Raw genomic sequence first — 21,582 nt, forward strand, 5'->3', positions numbered from 1 at the left:
TGGACCCAAAGCACTGGCTCATTCGAGGACATCCTTCGGATCACACCGAAAATTTCAAAAGGTCTACAATGGTGGACACGTCGCCACAATCTGACAGTGGGCTTACCGTTTCTACTCCCAGCATCACCGCTGGTGATAACAACAGACGCCTCCCTAGAGGGATGGGGCGCTGTGCTACAGGACCTACAGATCAGCGGCAAATGGGACTCTCAAGAGCAATTACTACATATAAACCTCTTGGAGCTGAGAGCAGTGTTTCTGGCTCTACAAGCCTTCCTACCCCGCATCCAGAAATCCCCAGTGCTCGTCAGGACGGACAACACCACGACGATGCACTATCTGAACAAACAAGGGGGAACGCGTTCACTCTCGCTCTCACGCGAATCACAGACGATCTGGAACTGGCTGGTGCTACACGAAATCCAACTCAAAGCGGAATATGTCCCGGGGAAGGACAATACCATCGCGGACGCCCTGAGCAGGCAAAAGTCCCTCTCCCACGAGTGGGAACTATCGGACAGCGCCCTCAAGCACATCTTCTCTCTTTGGGGAGTCCCAAACATCGACCTCTTTGCCACCAAGAGGAACGCCAAATGCCCGTGCTACGCAAGTTGGCATCCCCAACCAGGATCACTAGGAAATGCGTTCTCCATCGGATGGTACAGCGTCTTTGCATACGCCTTTCCTCCATTCCCGATGATTCCACGGCTCCTCAGAAAGATGAAAGCGGAGCCATGCACCCTGATCCTGATTGCCCCGTCCTGGCCGAGGCAACACTGGTTCTCGGATCTGCTTCGACTATCCATCAAATCACCGATCCGCCTGGACCAACACCCAGCCCTACTGACAATGTCCGACGGGCAAGTGCAACACCCGAACCTCCAATCGCTCAAATTATCAGCATGGCTCCTGAGCACAGAGAGTTCGGTGGCCTGAATATCCCACAAGACTGCAAGGATGTGCTAGCCAAAGCAAGGGCAGACAGTACGAACAAGACCTACTGTCTCAAATGGAAGAGGTTCTGCATATGGTGCTCGGAACAGGGCTTACGGCCACTCACCATCACACCAGAACAAATATTACCATACCTCCTGCATTTAGCCCAGTCGGGACTGGCGCATGCGTCCATCAAAGTTCACCTGGCAGCCATCTCGAGATTCACCAGATCGGTCACGGGACCTTCTCTGTGGTCTAGTCGGCTAATCAAGCAATTCCTCAAAGGACTATACAGATCCTTCCCGAGGCCTCGAAAAGTACCTCCCACATGGCAGCTTAACCTGGTACTCAACCAGCTCATGCGTCACCCGTTTGAACCCATTCACAGGGCATCGCTTCAACACCTCTCATGGAAAACAGCGCTCTTGCTCGCTCTAACTTCGGCCAGAAGGGTTAGCGAGCTGCAGGCCTTGTCCATTCAAGAACCATATCTGCAATTCAGACATGATAGGGTGATACTGCGACCAAACCCTAAGTTCATTCCAAAGGTACCCTCGGACTTCCATCTCAACGAACCTTTGGTCCTTAGATCGTTCTTCGCCAACCCTTCCACAGCAGCGGAAAGGTCGCTGCATTCTTTAGACCTTATGAGGTGCCTGAAGTTCTACCTGGACAAGACTAAGGATCTCAGGAAATCCTCACAGCTGTTCGTGGCATACAGCAGGCCACGAATGGGCCTACCCCTCACGAAGCAAAGCATCTCCAGATGGATCTCCTCTGCGATTTCCTTCTGCCATGAAAAGGCCGGCCGGCCTTTGAATGACCGTGTTCTGGCTCACTCGACCAGAGCGATGTCTACGTCGGCAGCACTGTTTGCTGGAGTGCCGATCCTGGACATCTGTAGAGCGGCGACTTGGAAATCGCCGCACACTTTCTCCAGACACTACTGCCTGGATATCGAACTCCAGAAGGATGCGGCTGTGGGCCAAGCGGTGCTTCGCCATCTCTTTCAGTAAGGTGAGCCTTCCTACATCCCGCCTTCCAGGTATGCACATTATTGCTCTGATGAGATTCTGTCTAAGCTGTCTCTTTATTGTATGATATTATATGTATTATCTACTATGACGGCAGAGCAACTCTGTTTTACAAATGTGCTACTGTGATTGCTAGCTACTCTGATTCAGGCATGTGAATCTATGAAAGACACCCCTAATACTGGATAAGAAATGCGTTACTTACCTGTAACAGCAGTTATCCAGTATTGGTGTCTTTCATAGATTCACATGCAACCCTCCCGCCTCCCCTGGAAGGACTCACTTCCCTCTCGGAACTATACTACGCCAAACCTAGCTGGGTGCGTACGAAAATCTGAGGGACTGAGGCTCCTCCCAGGAAGGTTCTAGAGGGAGGTCGGAGCTGATTGGCTGACTATGTCAGTTTGGTCCTTTTTACATAAGGACAAGGAAAGGCTACTAAGGGGAGACCCTTGGACCCTTTCTCTCCATGTATGTCTATGGACATTACTTTTTTATTTACCGGAGGCTCCCGTCTCGACGACGGGGAATGATTCAGGCATGTGAATCTATGAAAGACACCAATACTGGATAACTGCTGTTACAGGTAAGTAACGCATTTCTTTCATAGCTTTGGCCACGTCAGTTATTTTATTTCCGCTTTGTGCTTCTCTGACCCCATGGTGTCAATATTTTGCTACTCTCCCCAACTGCAAGAGAGCCTTCTATTTAGTGGAATAAAGAGTCTCTCTTCCCACTGCTGTTCCCTCATTTGGCTGCTGCACCATGAAATACTTTGACTCAAATATTGTAGTATAGGGTTTGTGCTTGGCTTCAAAATATGAATTTACCACCGCTGAAACTAAGAGATCTGTTTCACACGTCTTTCTCCTTTCCATCAACTAACCAGAGACAACCTGTATTTGTTGTGACCTCTAATGGCATCCCGCAATGCTCTTGTTTGGCTTTTTCTATTCATCTTCATTTTAAAGTGCATCAAATTTGAGTAATTTAACGTAAAACAGGTATTTGCCTACATTTTTAGAACAATTCTGCTCCCTTAAACTTGCAGGGATGATTAGCAAGCTTCCCTGTTCTCATTCAGCACATCGAGCACATTGTTTGCCACTGAATAAAGGCTTCTTTGTTATAACCATCTTCACTCGTCGCCTATCAGCCCCATCTCTCTGTGCTGCATACACCCAAGCCTCATCTCTTGTCTTTATTTTCTTGCTTTAATTTCCTGAGGTCAGGCAGGATAATGCCAGAACTGCACACATCCCACTGATTTTACCCCATTTTTACATTAAATTAATCGGTCCCAAGATTTAACATTTTCCTTTTTTATTTGACTCACCTCAACACTTCTGGCTGAGGTTAATGGTGCCCGACATCCTATCCTTACACATACTTAATTTTCTTGTATGTGCTGTCTGGTTGGTTTATATGCGGGCTAGAGTATGCAAAGACGTATTTGATTAACAAACATCTTCTGCAAATAGGTGGGCCGTAATCCCTTAATTCCCAGTGTCTGTCATCTATGAGTGAGGCCAAAATAGCAATATTAAATTGTAGAAAAGTTTGACTTGCGCCCCCATTTGGCTAATAAGGCAAAACGATGGTGCCGGTGAGCAACAAGCATTTACAATGCAATAGCTCTCACATGTACTCCAGTTTAAGCTACTGACATTGTAAATGACAATGCCTTTTATTTATGTTTAAAACAAAAACTTAAATAAAAGGCATTGTCATTTACAATGTCAATAGCTCAAACTCGCATAAATGCAAGACCTATTGCATTACAAATGCTTGTTTAAATCTGTTTCCTTTGTTCACAATTCCCGCTTTTTAATCCCGGTCTGCCGTTCTTTAACAAAGAATAAAGCTTTTTTGTCATACTTGCTGTACCCCAATGTTTAGAAGAACCTGGAACAGGATTGTTTTTGCCTTGAAACAAAATGTTGACTGAATATAAAGATCTATTCCAAAATCTAGAATGGTGTATGTGTGATGCCGCTGCTTGGCGTCTTTGTAAAAGAACTTCCATTAGACGTGATGACAAAAAACATATTTAGAAAGAAACACATGGAAAGTATTTATGATTCTGAAATATTTGGTCTGGTTAAATAGGCATTTGAACATTTGGAGTACAGAGGCTCCTTTTGAGGGAGCGTGTTTCTTCTGACATCTTGAAATATTTCTTGGAAAGGATAAATGGCCATGGTATAGGCATTTGAACTTTTGGAGTACAGAGGCTCCTTTTGAGGGAGCTTCTTTCTTCTGACACCTTGAAATATTTCTTGGAAAGGATAAATGGCCCTGGTATGTTATGTGACGTTAATTGCATTTATTAAGCGCTCAAATCATCCCCGAAAAAGCACGTTTTCAATTTTGTTTTTATGAAAGTAGGTCCAGGAAGGTATGTGATGCACATCATAAGGGTGTCCAAACTATCGGGAGGTGCTGGTGTGTTTGAGTTGTGGCTTTAAAAATGGTTGTTGGTTTATCCCTTACCAAATGATTGGTCAATGTCATTATTGTATTTTATGTAGATGAGCCCACAGGATGTTCACTATTATTTAGAACCTTTCCTAGCATCCAGTAGACATAGCTTTAAGTAAAGATGTACTCATTCACATCAAAGCATCAGAGCTCTAATTAAAACAATTAAGAGAGTTCATATATAGGATGAGAACAGTCTGAGTCGTCCTATTGCTAAATCCTTGCACCAAAAAAATAAAACCTTTATCTTACAATAATTCACATCTAAACTATAAAGGTTTATTCATAATTAGGATCTTTACAGAAAGCAAACATTATTTGTCATGTAAGTGGGGAATAAACATTTATAATATGACCAAGTCAAATAACGCAAGAGGATCAACGTGAGGTCTCCCTCGAAAGAAAGAAAACATCCAGAACCAGAGTATAGATCAGAAAGCGTACTAACATAGTGTCTGCCTCTACAGAAGTAGCGAAAAAGCTCTAATATTACAGCAAAATACAGACTAGTACATTATCTGCACAGTAAAAAGGTCAGGGAAAGTCTGAGTACAAATTAGTAGACAGGCTGACATAAAGTCTGCTCTCTAAGCAAATGCAAAAGACTCTGGCACATTATCCAAAAACAAGCATTTGCAATGCAATAGGTCTCGCATTTTTGAGAGTTTGAGCTATTGATATTGAAAATGACAATGCCTTTTATTTTTGTCTTTGTTTTTAAAACATAAATAAAAGGCATTGTCATTTGCAATATCAATAGGTCAAGCTCGCATAAATGTGAGGCCTATAGCATTGCAAATGCTTGCTTGTCTTGAGATTGGTTTTGTAAGTGGACTGCACATGTTCCTGCGCTCTCCGATGCTGTAGGACGATAGCGGTTCCTGCTTAAAAGTAGTCTTATTAATTCAAAACAGAATGTATAGCTGTAATGTTATCTTGTAATATGGAATGCTGATACATGCTCCAGACAAAGGGCCTTCCTTGTTTTTATGGCTCTAAATAGACTGCGAAGAAAATGACTAGCTCTTCATGGCAAAGTGTGGTCAAGGGAAGTATGTGCCGGAGAGCTGCTATGCCATGAAAATATTTGTTTACTGCTCTGGGGACCCAACTAGTAAGAAGAAGATAAATGGTTCAAAAGGGTCTGACATGACGTTTTGTGCAAGGACACACATTGTTTCATGAAGGCTGAAGTTACGTCTTTGCTCAAACCTATGAACAGAAGCATAAAACTAGAATAAAAAATGTGCCCCAACACTTCTCAGTAATGCAGAGTTTGTATAACATTACCATGTCATATATGAAGGGTGAGAGTACGAGAGACAGCTGCCCTAGAAAGGGTGGAGGGTTATTACTATATGTGGCCCCCCTCTTGGGGGTGAACCAGTTGATGTTTGTTGCCTGCACAATATCGGACTTTCCCAGGATTCAGTGTGTTATTAATATCGGAGATCCACTCAGCTCTGTGCAACTTCTGTTTTTATTAAAACAATGTTTAGTTTGTAAACTCACGCAGGTTCATTGGGGGTCTTACCCTGGTGGTGTGTAAAATATTATATGCATTAATAAAACCATTTTAAAGGCAAGATAACAGAGTAAACTATAATCTGTGCACACATGTATTCACAATACATGTATACGCGTAAGCAGCATTATATATCAGTACGCGCTCACACAATGCAATTCTCCACAAATGTTCACCTGTCTGGAACAGAAATCCCGTCATTACATCATCTCGAAATTGAAGGCGATTCTTTCCAATTTCTAGAATGTGCTTGCAAAGAAATAACAAGGCAAAGGCTCTTTCTCCCTGTTCCACCGCGGCGCCAATAACAAAGTGGCATGCATGTAACTAACCTTGCAGCTTGCTGTATGTACACTTCGAGTGCCAACTCTGAAGGGTGGTATGAAGAGGGTGGGGTTGTGTGTGGCAAGAAGCATTACATTGTTGTTAATAGAAATAGAATGCTCGGAATTGGCCTTTTAAACATATAATTGCCATCCGTCCTCACAACAAAAACGATCTCTATATATATATGAAGAGCGCTGTGGGCAACCTGGGCACTATACGGTCCACGTGGCCATAGACTGGGTGGGGGCATGTAGGGCAGGGTCACTGGCTTATGCATGCCATTCACCCGTTCGAACCCTACTCACCAGCAGATGCCTTCACACTGATGGTGAAGTCACTGTTTTGCCTCTTCTGGTGACAGCCTGGAAACCCAAGTTGGTGCTATAAATCTGCTAGACGAGAACACCCAAGGTTCAGGAGGGGCCGGGCGTGACTTGAGACACCGACAGTAGTTGGGGAAGCAAACACACCACAAGAACCAACGAAAGAGAAAAGGTCCACACAGACACTCTCATGCAGCCCTTGCACAATGAAATTCCTTTCCAGCAAAATTAAAACAAGGAAAAAGACACGACTCCGCTCAAACAAACATCTCTTTACTTTATAACCAATACAGTGAGGAGCTGCAAACAAATAAATCATGTACCTTTATATGTGCGCTATTTCATCAGAGGCGTGAAAACAAACGTTCAAAGTATGGCAACCAGCTTGCTTGTGTGTGTGGTTCTTATTGAAAGGATACACACTGGACGAGTTTTCTGGGCTCACCGCCAAAACGTAAGACACTCTGATTTCTATGTCCAGGAGTAATGTGCTCCTATATTAAATCGAAATGTGCCAGCTCTTCTGTAAGCTAGTACTAATCGGTCCCAGAATAGAACTGCCACCTTCAAGGAGATTTATGGTGCACGAGAGTGATACTAGGGCAACACACTGTAAAATGTGTACTGCAAGACCCAGAATTCATCTTGCTGGGGGAGAGGAGAATGCCAAAACTGAATAACGGTGCCACAGGTAACTTGAGGCCACTTGACAGGTCTAACGTGTTGCTTTATGCGCCACTTAAATGTATACAGACAGAAACAGACCCTGGTCTACATTTGCAATGAAAACAAAAACTCATTAGCGTTTACTGTCACCCCACTGGAATTCGCCGGCACAATGAACGCACTGCCAAACTGCACCATATCCGTGTGACACCTCAACCCCGATGCTTTTTTAGCAAGCAGCATGTTGTATTCTATGACTTGAAGAGTTGTTTGCTTTTCCTACAGGACAGAAGATTCCACATGCAAGCCGATGTATAATACAAGCAAGACTGGTTTACCATGACACTAGAGGACCTGCAGCCAGGTTCTAGGACAATATGTATAAGAACGCAACGAGAGCAGCAACCAGAGCAGGAAGCGGGCGCCATGTTCTCCCGGTGTAGGCAGCTGCCCAGCTCCAGGACTCATCTCTCACCCGCTGTTGCCTGGCATGGCCCCTAGTAGCGTCGCCCCTCATCCCTCGTCAGTCTGCCTCCTCTGCCTCCAGTCCCCCCTCGTGCCCCTCTCTGCCCCTTCTGCTAGTGTAAAGTGTAGAGGTGCTGTTCATATAGTGTGAGGAAGGGACATCGTTGTTCTGTAAATAGCTCCGCGACGCAAGTCCTGTAACAAGAAAACAGACGGGAAAGCAGACACCAACCTCTCACCTCAACTTTACTGTCTACTGGTGGTGCTAATCACATTGTTTAATTTCCCACAAAGTGTTTGTTTATCCCAGTCCTGGGACAAATCTCCTGGCAGAAAAAAACACAGAGTCTGCTGGGATCCCCCTGACCTCCCCGTGACCCTGTGCGCCTTTCCGCTCCGTGACTGCTTCAGGGCTGTACTGAAGAATTTTCTTATCTGCTTATTAAAATAAACAAACAGATAAGAAAAGTCTTTTCTGCAGCCACAAAGCAGGCGATGGTCTCCGGAGGGGCTGTCCGAAAAACAGACAGGGTGGCACCCAAAAACACTCCTTTCCATTGGGAAGCCAGCTTATAACATTAACGCTGACGCTACCCAAAGGAAAGGAAGGGTGGGGCTTAGAGTCCCCTTTAGAATAATTTTTTTCAATCTCTCTCGCAGAGGCGGGGCAGCTTCGTTGCCAGTGCCACGCCTAGCCGTGACCTAACAAGGCATTTGATAAGGTTTTAAGCAGAAAAGCCACACACACGACAGGGTGTGAAATGACATAATAGGGCTGGATTATCAAGGAATATGTGAATTACCAATTGCTTTTGAATACACGAGATAATTCAAATAAGTTACATTTAGTAAACACCGACTTTGCTGCATATTAATATGTTTTGTGTGAATAGGAATTGAAGGAAAGGTTATTGCATTTATGTACCTTAACATTAACACGTTCAGAGCATGAATGGCTCTCTTGTTCGAGGCTAGGCGTAGGGCATTGAGTATGTCAACAAAGGAACATCTTGAACATTGCTTCCTTCAAGGAAGGCCAATTGATATATTTGTGGTATTATGAACAAACTGATACTGTTAAGATCTTCCATTTAGCTTTTTTTTCTTCAATGAAAAGACACACATAGACACATGAACATATAAAATTGTTAATATAAAATAAAAGTGCATTTTCTTACTGCAAATGTGAAATGATATCTGTGCAAACAGTTTGAGGCCTAACCCTGTAATTTAAGCACATCAGAATTAAGCTTTCATTTATATTTATTAAAAACACTCCCACAACACCCACAACATCTTTCTATTTTACCTGTCCTCAATTTAGAGCGCTGACTGTCATGATTCTTTGATTTGTGCTTCTTTCTCTCAGCATTTGAAGAGCTTGAGAAGGCTCTCCGTACATCCCAAAAGACAGAGGAAGCCCGAAAAAAGGGGAAAGTGCAAATGGATGAGCAGATTAAAGCAATCGAAAAAGCCAGTGAAGACGAGCGCAAGAATCTTCAACAGGAGCACTCAAGGGTGAAGCAGGAAGTTGTGGACATTATGAAGGTGACCGTGAAATGCACATATAGTAAAACTCTGATCCTAATTCAAAGTCATTACCTCTAAGAGTCAATTCTGCAAGTTCCACATACCTAGATAATAATTGTGTGACAAGGGTAGTGTTTTTTTGTCCAGGATGTATTGCTCAAAGCATATTGGAAGACCTGAACTGCAGATCTGTACAAGGTTGAGCTTGCACTTCTCTTTAGACAACTATATCTGATGAAACGAGTGTTCATTTACGTCTTTGCATTTATAGTAATTTCTTCCTCCATATTCTCTGTCACTTTCAACAGAAACCAAGAGGAGGGTAAGGGTACGTAATCCAGTCAAGGGGCTAGTAAATAGAAATACCCACATGCACAGTGGGTTAAATGCAGAGATAAAATGTGGATCATGCAAGCAGGTATTTCTTGCTAAACTTCTGCCTTTGAAGTCTTACTCAGCAATCTGTTTAATATCATGTAATCTCAAAAACTATTTGATTAAACTAAATAGGGAGAACCTGGATTGCAGTGGGATTTCTTAGTTGCCATATTTCTCTTCTCCCTGCCTTGGCTAAGGTTTGTGAGAAGGCTGTTAACAAACAGCTAATGGACTACGTGGAAAGGGAGGATCTGCTCCACCCAGCTCAATCGGGGTTCCGTCAGTCTCACAGCACAGAAACTGTTCTGGTCGAGGTGGCAGAGGCCATTCGGGATTGCTTGGACGCAGGGGGGCACTTATCTTGCTTGACCTCTCTGCTGCGTTCAACACGGTCCCCCATGTTTTGCTTTTGTCACGCTTGGCCAGTATAGTATGGTGCTGTGTGGGGATGGCTCCGCTCTTTCTTGAGGGGATGGTCTGAACAGGTATGGATCCCTCCTTGTTCCTCCACTTCACGGTCAGTTTCTACTGGTGTCCCGCAGGGCTCTTCCCTTAGTCCCCTTCTATTTAATATCTACATGACTCCCCTGCTATATTTAGCGGAGGCATTGGGGGCTATGGTGTTGGCCTATGCAGACGACACCCAGCTGCTTTTAACCTTGGCAAAGGGGGAAGATTCTGTGCTCCGGGCCCAACTTTGTCTGTCATCTATTTTTAAATGGTTGGCAGAGGCTCAGCTCAAATGTAATGAGGGGAAATCGGAGATCTTACTTTTTGGTACATTTCCTCAAAATTTTAGAGAACAGCTTTGGACCCCTGGGTTCTCATGTCCCACCTCTATTGGACAGCCAGCTAAGAATCTTGGGGTCTGGTTTGACGAAGATATTTCTTTTGCGGACCACATCAAGAAGTTGGCCGGCGGCTGCTTCGCCTTATTGAAATCCTTAAGAAGCTTTTTCCACCCTCCTTCCCCCGGCGGCAAGGCAAACTATTACCTGCGCATTGATTCTGTCGCGGTGGATTACGTGAATGCTCTTTTTGCCGGCATTCCTGGCTACCGGCTGAGGAGGTTTCAGGTGGTGCAGAATACTGCTGCCAGACTTCTATCGGGCCTGTCATCCAGAGATAGTGTCCATTTTCAGCTGCGACTGTGTCCCTGGCTGCCTATGGCCGCCAGGGTGGAATTTAAGATATTGGTCATGGCCCATCGGGCGCTTCACGGGCAGGGCCCTATCTATCTTCAGAAGCACATCTCTTTCTACACGCCCATGCGGTCTCTGCGCTCTGCTTCTTTATTTCTGGCTCTGATCCCACGCTTTAAGCATCAGAGGATAGGGGGTTGTTCCTTTTCAGTTAAGGCGGCAGTTGCCTGGAATGCCCTCCCGCTGGGTCTGGGGACCATCCGGGACCTTGATGTTTTTAAGAAAAACTTGAAGACACAGTTCTTCAGGTAAATCCTCTCAGTCCTTTTTTTGGTTCCGCGCCAGGACACTCATGAATAGCTGAGTGCGCTATAAATTATTTTAACATAACAAAATAACATAACATAACATACATGATCTTAACAATGTAGCTTTTGCTTAAAAGTGCAATTGCCTTTAGCTGAAGACATTACTTTGAGGTTTGCAAGTACCTTTTATTAAAGTAATCCACATCCAAGGCCAAGAAATAATAATCCACATGAGGTTTAATGTAGAGTTACAAGCATGAAGTAAAAAAGCAGCAAGGGGCCCTAGTTCAACTCACACCCATTTAATTACTAACAATATAAATTCTAGTAGAGAACATCTGGTAAGCCAATGAGAAACAGGCATTTACACTTTAATCATGGAAGTTCTATTAATTCTGAACAGTGAAAATAAAACACAACTCTCCTTCACACAACTCAAATCAAACAAGACACATACTGACAGGTGATACAAACACCAGGGCACAACAACAAAGTAACACCATGGATGGAGGATCTTAATCCAAAAGCTTGCGAGGAACCCTCTTAGAGCGTGTACTCCTGCCAACCTATAGACTGGGACTGGAACACAAAGAACCTTTCTGTTCAGAAAACATATTCACTACAACCTCCCTAGTATTTTTCACACTGCTGCTCAGCCTACCATCGTCCAAGGCCGTAGCATTGGATTTCGCCACACGTGCGTCATTCCACCACTGACCATTTGAAGTGCATAAAGCATTGCCGCACACCTCAATGATTTGTATAGGATTTCAAAATGTAGAAATCCCATTTCTCAACAACAAAGGATCCTTAATGCGAACCCAATCCTCCACACAAACTTGAATTCTTCCACCTCCTTTTCGACCAAAATCGGCGAATATACTGTGACTCCATGGCTGCGTCACTGTCACGCTTTGCACAATTGCTAGACCCTTGAACATTAAAATCGTGACTCTTAACATCCACCATCCAAAACAGTGAAAAGTTCAATACCACCTTTACCCCTCTCATCAACGCAAAAAGGAATTTGACTTGCGACAGAAAGTGGTGTAGACTGGTAGGCCCAAGGCAATTCTCTAAAAGCCTCCACAGTCTTTTCTAGACTTAAGCGCACTTTGAATACACTCCACCAACACTTTCTTAAACCTTTACACCTTGCCATTAAATTGTGGATAATAGAGTGCCGTGTGCAAGTGTTTGATTCTGCATTTGTAAAGAAACTATTTCATAGCTGTAGATGTGAATTGAACTCTGTTGTCAGACACAACCTCGGATGGAACTCCTTCTCTAGCAAACACTTCCTTGAAAAATCCTAAAACTGCTATTCGTATATTCAGCCACAGCCTTTACTTGAACCCATCGTAAAAGATGTTCTATCAACACAATAAAATATCTCATTTGGCTGGGTTACACAAGAAATGGACCGTGAAAATATACAGCAACTTTTTGTCCAGCTAAAGCAGCAATAAAGAGGGAACAGCTGTGATGAGATGATTGTCACAATAGGAACACTGCAAACAATTACGAACCAAGCTTTCCACATCTGCATCCATTCTAGGCCACCAGAAACTGCAACACACTCTACGTTTGGTAGCACTCATGCCCACATGACCAGCATGTACTGTTTCCAAAACCTGCTGTCTGAAACCGGCAGGAGGATTGAGTTTGCCTCCCCTACCAATGAACCATTTTCTAAAGACAATTCATGAGCAATTTTACAGAAAGGCAGCAAACGGACCTTTATTTATTTCTCTCGGGCCACACTTTTGTCACAAAAGTGATGACTTCTTGCAACTCAAGACCAGACTTCAATTAATCACACCATGTTCCCACACACAACTGGATTGTAAACCATGGCAATTATATATTCCTCAACCTCTCTTTATCAATGTCATATTGATCAACTAAAGGCAACCCCGATAAACAATCTACCTTAACATTCTTACCACCTGCAATATGTTTAATTTCAACATTGAACTCCCAACAATTTGGTAGGCAATCTAGCCAACCGAGCAGTGGATTTAAAGAAAATGTTCCTGACAAAATATCTACCAAAAGACAATGATCAGTTCTCAAACAAAATGTTTTACCTAACGGGTATGAATTACATTTTTCCACCACTCCTGTACAGGCAAACAACTCTTTCTCAATGACGTAATACCTGAATTCCACATCTTTCAACTGTCTGGAAGCAAATTCAACTGCAACCTCCTTAGAGCCATCCCACTGAGACAATAAAGCACCCATTCCATAGCCACTGACATCAACTGTAACAAATGTTTTTCTGAATATGGTTGTAAAGCAGGTGCTGAAATTATACTTTGTTTAATCGGCTCATAATTTTCCTGACACAAAGGTGACCATACAAACTCAGTATTGTGCTTAAGTTAATTCTTGTATCATTCTGTGAGATTGGAGTAATCCTTCATAAATTTAGAATAATACTCTTGCATGATTCAAAAAGAGAGAGCTTGTTCTTTATCACATGGTGAGGTGCTTTTATAGTGCTGTCAACAAACCCAGGTTTTGGAATTTCTCCCTCAGCGGACAACACATGCCCCAAGTACTCTACTTCATTAACAACAAAAGTATATTTGTCTTTATCAGAGTGACACATTTTTCTGACAACACACTAACATTTTAAAAATTACTTTCTGAAACACTGATGCAGCTGACGCCAGTCTGAATGGCATTCTGCAGACCTGAACGTACCATCAGGTGTTACAAATGCAGTTAGGTGACACAAATCTTTTTCTAAATTCACCTGATGGTAAGCAGCTCTGAGATCTAACTGTGTGAACCTTTAGGACCAATTTACAGATGTAATTAAGTCCTCGATGCGAGGTAGGGAAAAATTCTTCACCCAGATAGCATTATGGAGGCATCTGAGATCGATGCACAAGCACAATTCTCCAGATTCCTGGCTTCTTACTCACCAATTATCTTTTCTGACTTTTTTTGAGTGACATTTGAAAACAATTTGATCGTAGATTAGGTGTGATGTAAAGTCTCAAACTCTCAATACAAAGCAAACCGTTTGAAAGCTGAGACATAACTCGTTCGATTCATTTGCCCCTTGTACTCTAGCGAAAAATGTATTTCTCCTTACCACAAAATTAACCTTGTCGTCAAAATAAGTCTGCAATTGTTTATCAGCAATGTGAAATTCATCAACATCCACATCCTCAGCTGGTGTATACTCCGACAAATGGTGAAAAACATTCTGACCCCCTAATAATAATATAGTTAATTCATTTTCTGGTACGGTTTGGACTTAACACAATCAATGGCACCTAAATACGCATTGTATGATCTGAGCCAAAAGTGCCACGTCAACCGAGGTTCACCAGCCTCTTGTAGAAAAGGAGCAAGTGTGGTAACGATTTGCATCATGCTAAAAGTGCAAGTAAACTAACAATAACAATGCAATAACCAACAGTACGAATATGACCAAAACTACAAAATTAAAATTCATGAACAGCAATAAAAAAAGTTGAAAATCACTGGAAAAATAAAGCAAAAATGATTGCATTTGTACAATTATGCAAATCACTTTGGAAAAGCTCCTCAATAGCGAGTATGCAGATCGTGGAAAAAAGACAACACACAATGAATAAGCACTTTAGCATCTTCACAAGCGTGCAAATCGCTGCTAAGTCAACCTTTAATCAAACAAATGTGTACACAGTGGTCCATTAGTTTAGTGAGCGTCCCAACCTCTGTGATAATACAATAATGGTATTATTGGAAATCGTTGTAATCACTTTAAAAGCGGAGCTATAGCTGTAGTAATTTAATACACTTGAACTGTAGACTTGCTTTTCTAGAAATGTGAATTTGCCAATTATTGTATTTGATGAAAGACGCAGTTGTGGTCATAATCCACTGGGTGGCACTGTTGTATCAATAGTTTAGTTCAAGCAGGTAATAGAAATCATGAAAGAATGTAGCCAGTATGTTGAGCACAACGGATTATGAAAATGGCTTCATAATAAAGCCAGTGCTGTGTTAAAAAAATAGACACAAAGAGTGAGCAACATGGAGTGAGCAACGTGCATTGGTGAGTCTGGTGAGATGCTCTCCTAGTATAATAAGCAGACCAAAGGCAGCAGAAAGGATGTTTGAGGCTGCGCGAGTCTCTCCAGTGTGAGCAGCAACAGGCTCGAGCCTCAAGCGTGAGCCACAGCTGCTTGCTGAAAGTAGATAAACACGCACACGTGCGCACCAGAATCACTGGTTTCGGACAATGGTTCTGGCAAAATGTTATAGTAAACTAGAAACCGTCATTGGGACCTCCCTTCTAGAGACATAGCGAGGACGCTGCACGCCTGGGCCTTGAAAGATAATGCAGCTTTGTGTACGAACGATAACGCGGCGCTGACCAAAACATGAGACACAGTACCTTTAAAAACCTACGAAAATGGCGTTCTTCTCTGTGTAGTCGATTGGTGGCTGGTATCAGGGCAGCGCAGTGGTGGTGGTTAGGGGGGGACGAGAACGAAAAAGAAATCCACTTACCTTACAATTGCCGACTCAGTGCACTTCTGCTGCACTGGCTCCCAGACTCACCTGCGGCCAATCCGGACGCTGCTCTCGTACATAAGAGCAGCGTCCAGATTGGTCCGAATGCACATTGTCAGTACATTAAGGAACTTGAAGACATACAGCATGAACTTTGCATGATTCACTGAGTTCAAATGGTCACAGAGTTATGGCACTATGTCAAACTGCTCCCTATCTCAGAAAAAGTACTTTATATACACCATGTGTTCCAAGGATAGATATACCTGGATAAAAGAATAGTGTGTGTGATGGTAGTGAAGAACCGGATTAACCCACTTTCTGGGTCTCGGCGGCTGGGGAGCCGCCCAAGCCTTCCATACCCTTCATACGTAGTAAAAGGAGACACAGGAGCCTTCGTCTGCAGAGGAACACAGATTTATTCAAATAGCCCGGGCTATGGAACAGAGTCCCAAGCTAGTCAGAAACAAGACGGAGGAGGCTGCTGTTTTACTCAGAAGCTGACAAGCCTTTTATACTTTTTCATCTCAGTCTTTTAGCTGTTAGTTCATTGTTCAATCAGGGCAGTGTTTGCAGTTGATAACCATATCCAGACGACATTTGTAGATGGTGACCTGGTCAAGGCTTGGTACACAAATCCTCGTCACTCGGCTTGATGAAGGCTCAGTCTTTCAGGTCATTGTTTAATCACCCTGATCAAGGCCCAGCAGTCAGACCATTGTCCAGATAACCTGATCACGGTGTCAAGGATGTTTACCAGGATGGGAGCAGGAGATGGAAAAAAAATCATTTACACAGGGTGTGAGTTTCGCATGGCTTTCTGTTGAACTGCAAGAACAGGGGTTGTTGGGTGTGTGACCGTTCCTGGGAAGAATTGCAGGCTGCAAGATGGTTGTTGTCGTGTTAGTTAGATTTTCCTCAGGCATCAGCAAAAAGGACCAGGTGGGTCGTGTTGAAGTGTTTGACACGAGATGGCAATGAAAAAGCAATGGAGTATCGGTACAAATGATGCTGATCAGAAGAACACTTTTCCTCAGACCCTCCTTTTACCATTGAGTGGCAAATACTTTCAGAAATGTCAATGTTCATAAGGCCATCGGTTTCTTGTTGGAGCATCATCATCATCATATTGGTGTGAATGTTAGAGGGTGGAGGCTTGACGGTCTGCACACACATTGTACAGAGCACTGGCAGACACTGAAACAGCACAAACAGCAGGAGACCAAGACAGTTACTCAAAAGGCAAGGAAGATGAGGATCCTCCACCCCACTGGGAAAGGAGGCCCCAGATCCAGCCTGTGAGGGGCCAGTTGCCTTCATCCAGATGAATTTCGGAAGAAAGGCGATGCAGACGTTGGATGGCATTGTACACTTTAGGTGCGTTGTCTGGGATGTACACGCAGCAGCTTGAGCCAATCAATTTACACACACCACCACGATCAGCAAGGATGACATCTAGGACCATTCTGTCCTGGAGCGTTATGAGGCGGTCCGCCTGCAGCTCTGCAGTGATGTTGGAGAGGGCACCAGCTGTTACTGTGATGATGGCTTCAACGACCCTGGTCAGTCCTCGTACAGCCCGATTGTTGGTCATGGGGCCCCAGAAAGGAAGGAAACCTTTAAAGAATTCCCGGGTTTCCTGGTCTGCTGTATCCTCGGCTGATATGACGCCCCTTCGTGAGAGGTGCAGAGCGCCCTTCATTGACAGGTGATAACCTCCGTGGGTAGAATACGTTGGTGGAAGGAGGAAGGCCGATAGCAGGTACCAGACCAGTTACGGGGGAGCCAAGTGTAGGCGGCAGTGCCACAGATGAAATAGGTGTTTTGGGTTTCCACCAGCTTCAGAGGAGATGTTGAGTTTAAAGCTTTTGTGATATCGCACGTACTGGTACCAACTTTTAGTCCCTAGGCCATGAATTCAGACTCGGGCTTGCACATTTATGACACATTTATGACATTCACGGTGTATCGTTCATCAGGCAGTATCTTTCTTGTGCGGAATCTGGAAAATGTTCGTCGATTAGTTGAGTTGAATACTACCATCTCACCGAGTTCATCTGGAGATAGTAGCTTTGTGGATGAGCTGGTCGGGCAAAAAGGAGCATTGACTTGGCCAGACCTGTTCCGCCAGAAGTCATCCCAAAATGTTTCAAGGGCAGAATTGGCAGTACCATTGACAGTGTAGGCCTCCTGTATCAACATCCACCATGCAAGACAAGACCCAGAGATGGAAAATGGGTAGGGAAAGAATGGGACAGAGTATAACATGGAATGCGGCATCAGTCAACAAACCCAGCAGTTGGAAGTGTTTATGATCAGCTGGTGATGCAACATTTGGATGAAGGTATGGAAGAATTCTGCACGGCGGGGTAATTCGTGGGCTGGTAAATGTAAATTAATGTAAATTAATACTTGTATAGCGCACTACTCACCCGCAAGGGTCTCAAGGCGCTTGTACGAATACCGCTGTGGAACCCATCCTGGCTTTCCCTGTGAGGCGTCCACTCCTGGGCACACCCAAGGTGGAGGCCAGGCATCCTTACCGTTGTGGGAGCCGTTGTGGAGATTAAGCAAGCTATTGCCCAGAGTTGCAGAGTGGGACTCCATGATTGGAATAGGCACTGAGGCGAGAATTATCAGGTCTGTGGAATTTTTGAGCCCAAGACCCGCCGAGGCGGGGAATTGAACACTGGTCCCGGGCTAGACCTCTGCATCAGGGTCTGCCGCTCTAACCATTGAGCCACACTTCTCCACCGTGAAATACTGGTTTTCTGCAGGAGTCGGGGTAGGAGTTGGTGAGATAACAGGATGGTAAATTAGCAACAACCAACCAAGGATAGACCGGATGAGGGAGACAACGTCACCACGGTGGCCATGAAGCATTTACTATGTCGGAGACTAACATCTTGTTTCTGGATTCAGGTGTTTTGGACGGCTGCTATTGTTCTAAGCCAGGGACCTCTAGTGGCTGTCTGTGATTGGTGGTTGCTTCACTGGGCGCAGGTGCCAAGGGCCCTATGGCGTTCCTTAGTCTGACCCACCAGCACTACTCTCAGCCGGGGAAGATCACAGCCCTACAGCCTATAGGTACTTGGCGAAGTCCAGGGCAAGCCTTCCCTTGGGGGCGCAAGTTGTATCGGTCGGAAGTAGGGACAGTATGGTCGGGAAACAATTGTTCTTGGTGTTGAGCAGAGTTATGGGAGGGTTCCACCCTTCCTTTCAGTATGCTGTCGCTCTCTGCTTCCGTGGATGTAGAATGCAGTCTGGCATCGCTGAATGGGACAAACGTCGGGACTGTTTCTGTTTCTGAGTCTCCTTGTCCTTCCCTCACCCACTGATCATAGGGCAGGGGCAGAGGCACATGCCTGCAGTGTGACAAATGCACCCAATTCTTCCGACCTTCTACTTACACTGCGGTACGGGTGGCCAGTAACACCGGACGGGGCTGTGTCCAGCGGGGCTCGAGGCTCTTAGTCCGTTGAACATGTTTCACCAAGACCCAAACCCCAGGTTGGATGACGTGTCCTGGGCCCTCCCTTTTCTCAGGTATGGCCTCATGCACCTGGTGATAAAGAGTACGAAAGGAATTAGTCAGACTGTACAGATAATCAGTTAATACAGGGTATTCAACGTCAGACAGTTTCTTAGGCCGCGGGACCCCCCATACATTGGCAGGCCTCCCGAACGCAATTTCATGAGGGGATAGCCCTATTCTGGTGTGGGCCATTGTTCTTGTGGACAGTAGGGCTAAGGGCAGAGCATCAACCCAAGTGACACCTGTCTCTGCTACTATTTTGGCCATTTTAGTTTTTAGGATGCCATTGAACACCTCTACTAGACCTGCTGACTGGGGGTGGTTAGCTGCATGAAATTTTTGTTTTATAACCAATGCTGTACAGACAAATTCCATAATTTGAGCCGTAAAGTGGGTCCCGTTGTCACTCAAGACCAAGCGGGGCAAACCGAATCGTGGGAGGTACTCACTGGTTAGAGGCGGCAGACCCGAGAGCAGAGGACGGCCCGGGACCAGGGTTCGATTCCCGGCGCGGCAGGTTTCTGGACCAGGGTCAGCGGACTCGATAATTCTCTCGCCTCGGTGCCCACTCTGATCAGCGATCACACTCGGCAACTCTGGGCATTAGCTTGCCTCATCTTCACTAACGGCCCCACCAGACCGCCGGGGATGCCTGGTCTCACCCTGGAGATACCCATTAAGGGACCATCTCTCAGGGAAGCCAGGAAGGGTTTCGCAGCGGTCGAAGCGCCTTGGGACCCTCCGGGTAAGTAGTGCGCTATATAAATGCCTATACATTTACATTTACATTTACTTTGGCGGTAGTGATAATGCCTCCACCCATCGGCTGAAGGTACAGACCACCACTAGGACATATTTCAAATTGTTACATCGGTCCATCTGGATGTAACCTCCCGAAGTTGTGGGCCACCCCGAAGGAATATTGGCTGTCAGTATAAATACTTACTGTCATCCCTTGTGAGGGCCACTAATTCCGCTGCTTGAGCAGAGCACTGCGGAATCCGAGCTGTCTCTACTGTTTGCCCTAATGTTGTGAGGGCGTAGGCGGCTGAGGTGTTACCATCTGACCCTCTGAGACATGATCCGTCCACATACAGTGCACCTTCTGGTTCTGCTATCGGGGTATCTTGTAAGTCAACCCGTCCTTTCGTCTCCTCCTCTGTCCGTAATATGCAGTCATGTGGGTCTAAGCGTGCATCCTGAGCATCCAGTGGGAGTAATGTGGTGGGGTTTAGTACAGTGCATCTTTTGATGTTAATGTGGCTGGAAAAGAGTGTCAGTTCATATCTTGTGAGTCGTGCGCTAGTGAGGTACTATGTCGTGGTGTTATTAAGGAGGGTATCTACAGAATGGGGGACCATCAGAGCCATGGGGGTCTTCATGACGATCCCCGCACTTTGACGGACCATGAGGGCGTCCGCATCGGTCGCCGTAGGCATCCTGGGAGAGCCCTTGCAATAGGATCTAAGGTGGCTGAAAAATAGGCACATGGCCTATGGTGACCTCAGAACATCTGGGTCAAGACAGCGCATGCACAGCCATCTATCTCGTGTACAAAAAGATTTTTTTTGTTATAATCAGGAGTACCGAGAACTGGAGCAGTACACAGAGCCTTTTTTAAATCTTGGAAGGCCTGTGCATGCTCTCTAGTCCATGGAAAGGAACTGTCTGATATGTCTTTAGTGGTGAGGGCAAGAAGAGGTTTGACCATGGCCGAAAAATTGGAACTCCACTGACTACAGTATGAGGTTAGGCCTATGAAGGTTCGCACCTGCTTTTGTGTTCGTGGGGCCGTCATAGCATTGATAATGGCTACACGATCAGCGGTGAGCTGCCTTCCCTCCTTCGAGAGGAGATGACCTAAAATAGTCACCTTTTCTTGACAAAAGTGAAGCTTTTTCAAAGAGACTGTGATTATGGAGGGCAAGGTGGGGTAACAAACAGAGAGTAGCTTCTTTACACGCTGGGGCAGAATTTGCAGCAATGAGGAGGTCATCTACATATTGTAATAGTGTGGAATTATCAGGGAGTTCCAAGGAATCTAGTTGACTTTTTAGGGCTTGACTATAGATACTGGGGCTCTTGGTGAAACCTTGAGGGGTGTGGCAGCAAGGGAGAAACAAAAAAAACGTCTGCTGTCAGGATGTATAGGAATGCTGAAAAAAGCATTCTTCAGGTCTATGACAGAAAAGTGTATGGCGTCAGAAGGGACCATTGTTAAGAGGGCTGTAATGTCGGGGACAACAGGATATTGGGATATTGTTATTTTGTTAAATCCTCTCAGGTCAATCACAAATCTGTTTATTTTAGCGGAGAGAGCATCTCCATTGGTCTTTTTAAGAACGGGAATAATGGGTCTGTTACAGATATTGCCATGTGTCTCCTCCACTACGCCCTTGTCCATTAATTCA

The 21,582-nt window shown here is 44.8% G+C and overlaps 1 protein-coding gene across 3 annotated transcripts in view; it reads left to right on the plus strand.

Moving 5' to 3' along the window:
- The window catches only part of GOLGA4 (golgin A4), an 853,888-nt gene that overhangs the window by 416,390 nt on the left and 415,916 nt on the right, over positions 1-21,582 (plus strand). For all 3 annotated transcript variants that reach the window (XM_086964776.1, XM_086964774.1, XM_086964775.1), the window contains one exon: positions 9,127-9,305. In XM_086964776.1, coding sequence (XP_086820902.1) covers positions 9,127-9,305 — 179 coding nt within the window. The remainder of the gene's footprint in view (positions 1-9,126; positions 9,306-21,582) is intronic.

This window comes from Lissotriton vulgaris, chromosome 4_1 (assembly GCF_964263255.1).
Source record: "Lissotriton vulgaris chromosome 4_1, aLisVul1.2, whole genome shotgun sequence".
NCBI lineage: Eukaryota > Metazoa > Chordata > Amphibia > Caudata > Salamandridae > Lissotriton > Lissotriton vulgaris.